This window comes from Rhagoletis pomonella, unplaced genomic scaffold, assembly GCF_013731165.1.
Source record: "Rhagoletis pomonella isolate Grant_MI unplaced genomic scaffold, Rhpom_1.0 Rhpom_scaffold_00003, whole genome shotgun sequence".
NCBI classification, from domain to species: Eukaryota; Metazoa; Arthropoda; class Insecta; order Diptera; family Tephritidae; genus Rhagoletis; species Rhagoletis pomonella.
This window is the reverse complement of record NW_023458557.1, coordinates 11,621,830-11,622,944: the sequence shown is the minus strand read 5'-3', so window position 1 is coordinate 11,622,944 and position 1,115 is coordinate 11,621,830. Positions and strand designations below refer to the sequence as shown.

The following is a 1,115-nucleotide window of genomic DNA, read 5'->3' as shown; positions in this document are numbered from 1 at the left end:
TCGAATCGGTGACGCAAACACAATATCACCAAAAACTCGATAAAAAAACTTCAAGGGTTTCAAAAAAAAACTTCAAACTTCAAAAAAGTAATCTTAACAATATAAAGGGATTGCAAAAAAAAAACTAAAATTCAACTCAACTTCGATGTGGGATTTGTATGCAAATGTAGTATATAAAAATGCGAAAAAGAAATGTATTTCAGGTAAAAATGATAAATGTAAAATATAAAAATAATATTTAAAATTTGAAAAGTAATAAAATAATATTAAGGATAGATGACTAAAATTATAAATAAAAATATATGACTTTAAGTGTTTAACTAAAGTAGGAAATATTAAAAATTCAAACAAATTCAGGCTTTGTTCGTTTTTTTTTTTTGGGCGCAACTTTCGAATTATTTATTTTTATTTTTGTATTTAAAAATTTGTATAAAGTCTCTTCTTTTTTTTTGTGTTAGATAGGTGTATTTATATCTATATAGTTTTGCTTTGGTGTGTGTTGGTGTTGCCTTGGCGAGGTCATTGTGGGAGCGTTGGTCCGTGTGTCCACTGTCCAAAAGTCAAACTCAACTAATCCCCCTCTTTATGTTAACAAGTGTGGCACTTCAACGATTGAAGTTTTGGCTCCAAGCGCGGCTGCCACATTTTCCACCAAAACCCATATTGTAAACTACCCTCTGAGCGAAACTTCCATAAGCCCCACGTATATGCGGTGCTGGACCGCACACACGGCAGCTTGAATGGTATATCTCACAAAGACAAAAAAATAAAAATAAATAAATATCAACTGGCCATCGTCTCATCTTCAGTTCCCACTCATAAGAACGCTGAGGTCCTTAAGAGGTACCCTGAATATGAGGCGGGCACTCCCCCCTATTTGCCAATTGGGCACAAATCGCCTACGGTGACCGAAGACAATGATACCCCCTTGACACTAACCGTCCGATAGAAAGGAAACTAAGATAGAAGTATGCAAAAAGAAAACTAAAATGAACTGAAAGAGGAAAAGGTCTTAGTATTAGCAATGATGGGAAATCTAAAATTAGTGGGCTATTACGTTGGGCGCCATTGTAATGTAGCAACATGGTCGAGCCAGGCGAGGCGGCATGCAGGCA

The 1,115-nt window shown here is 35.6% G+C and overlaps 1 protein-coding gene across 1 annotated transcript in view; it reads right to left on the bottom strand.

Moving 5' to 3' along the window:
* Positions 1–266: 266 nt before the first annotated feature.
* LOC118736036 overlaps positions 267–1,115 on the bottom strand; it is a 2,035-nt gene continuing 1,186 nt past the window's right edge. Inside the window, exon 2 of the mRNA XM_036466144.1 lies at positions 267–280. Within this exon, the coding sequence (XP_036322037.1) occupies positions 267–280 (14 nt within the window). The remainder of the gene's footprint in view (positions 281–1,115) is intronic.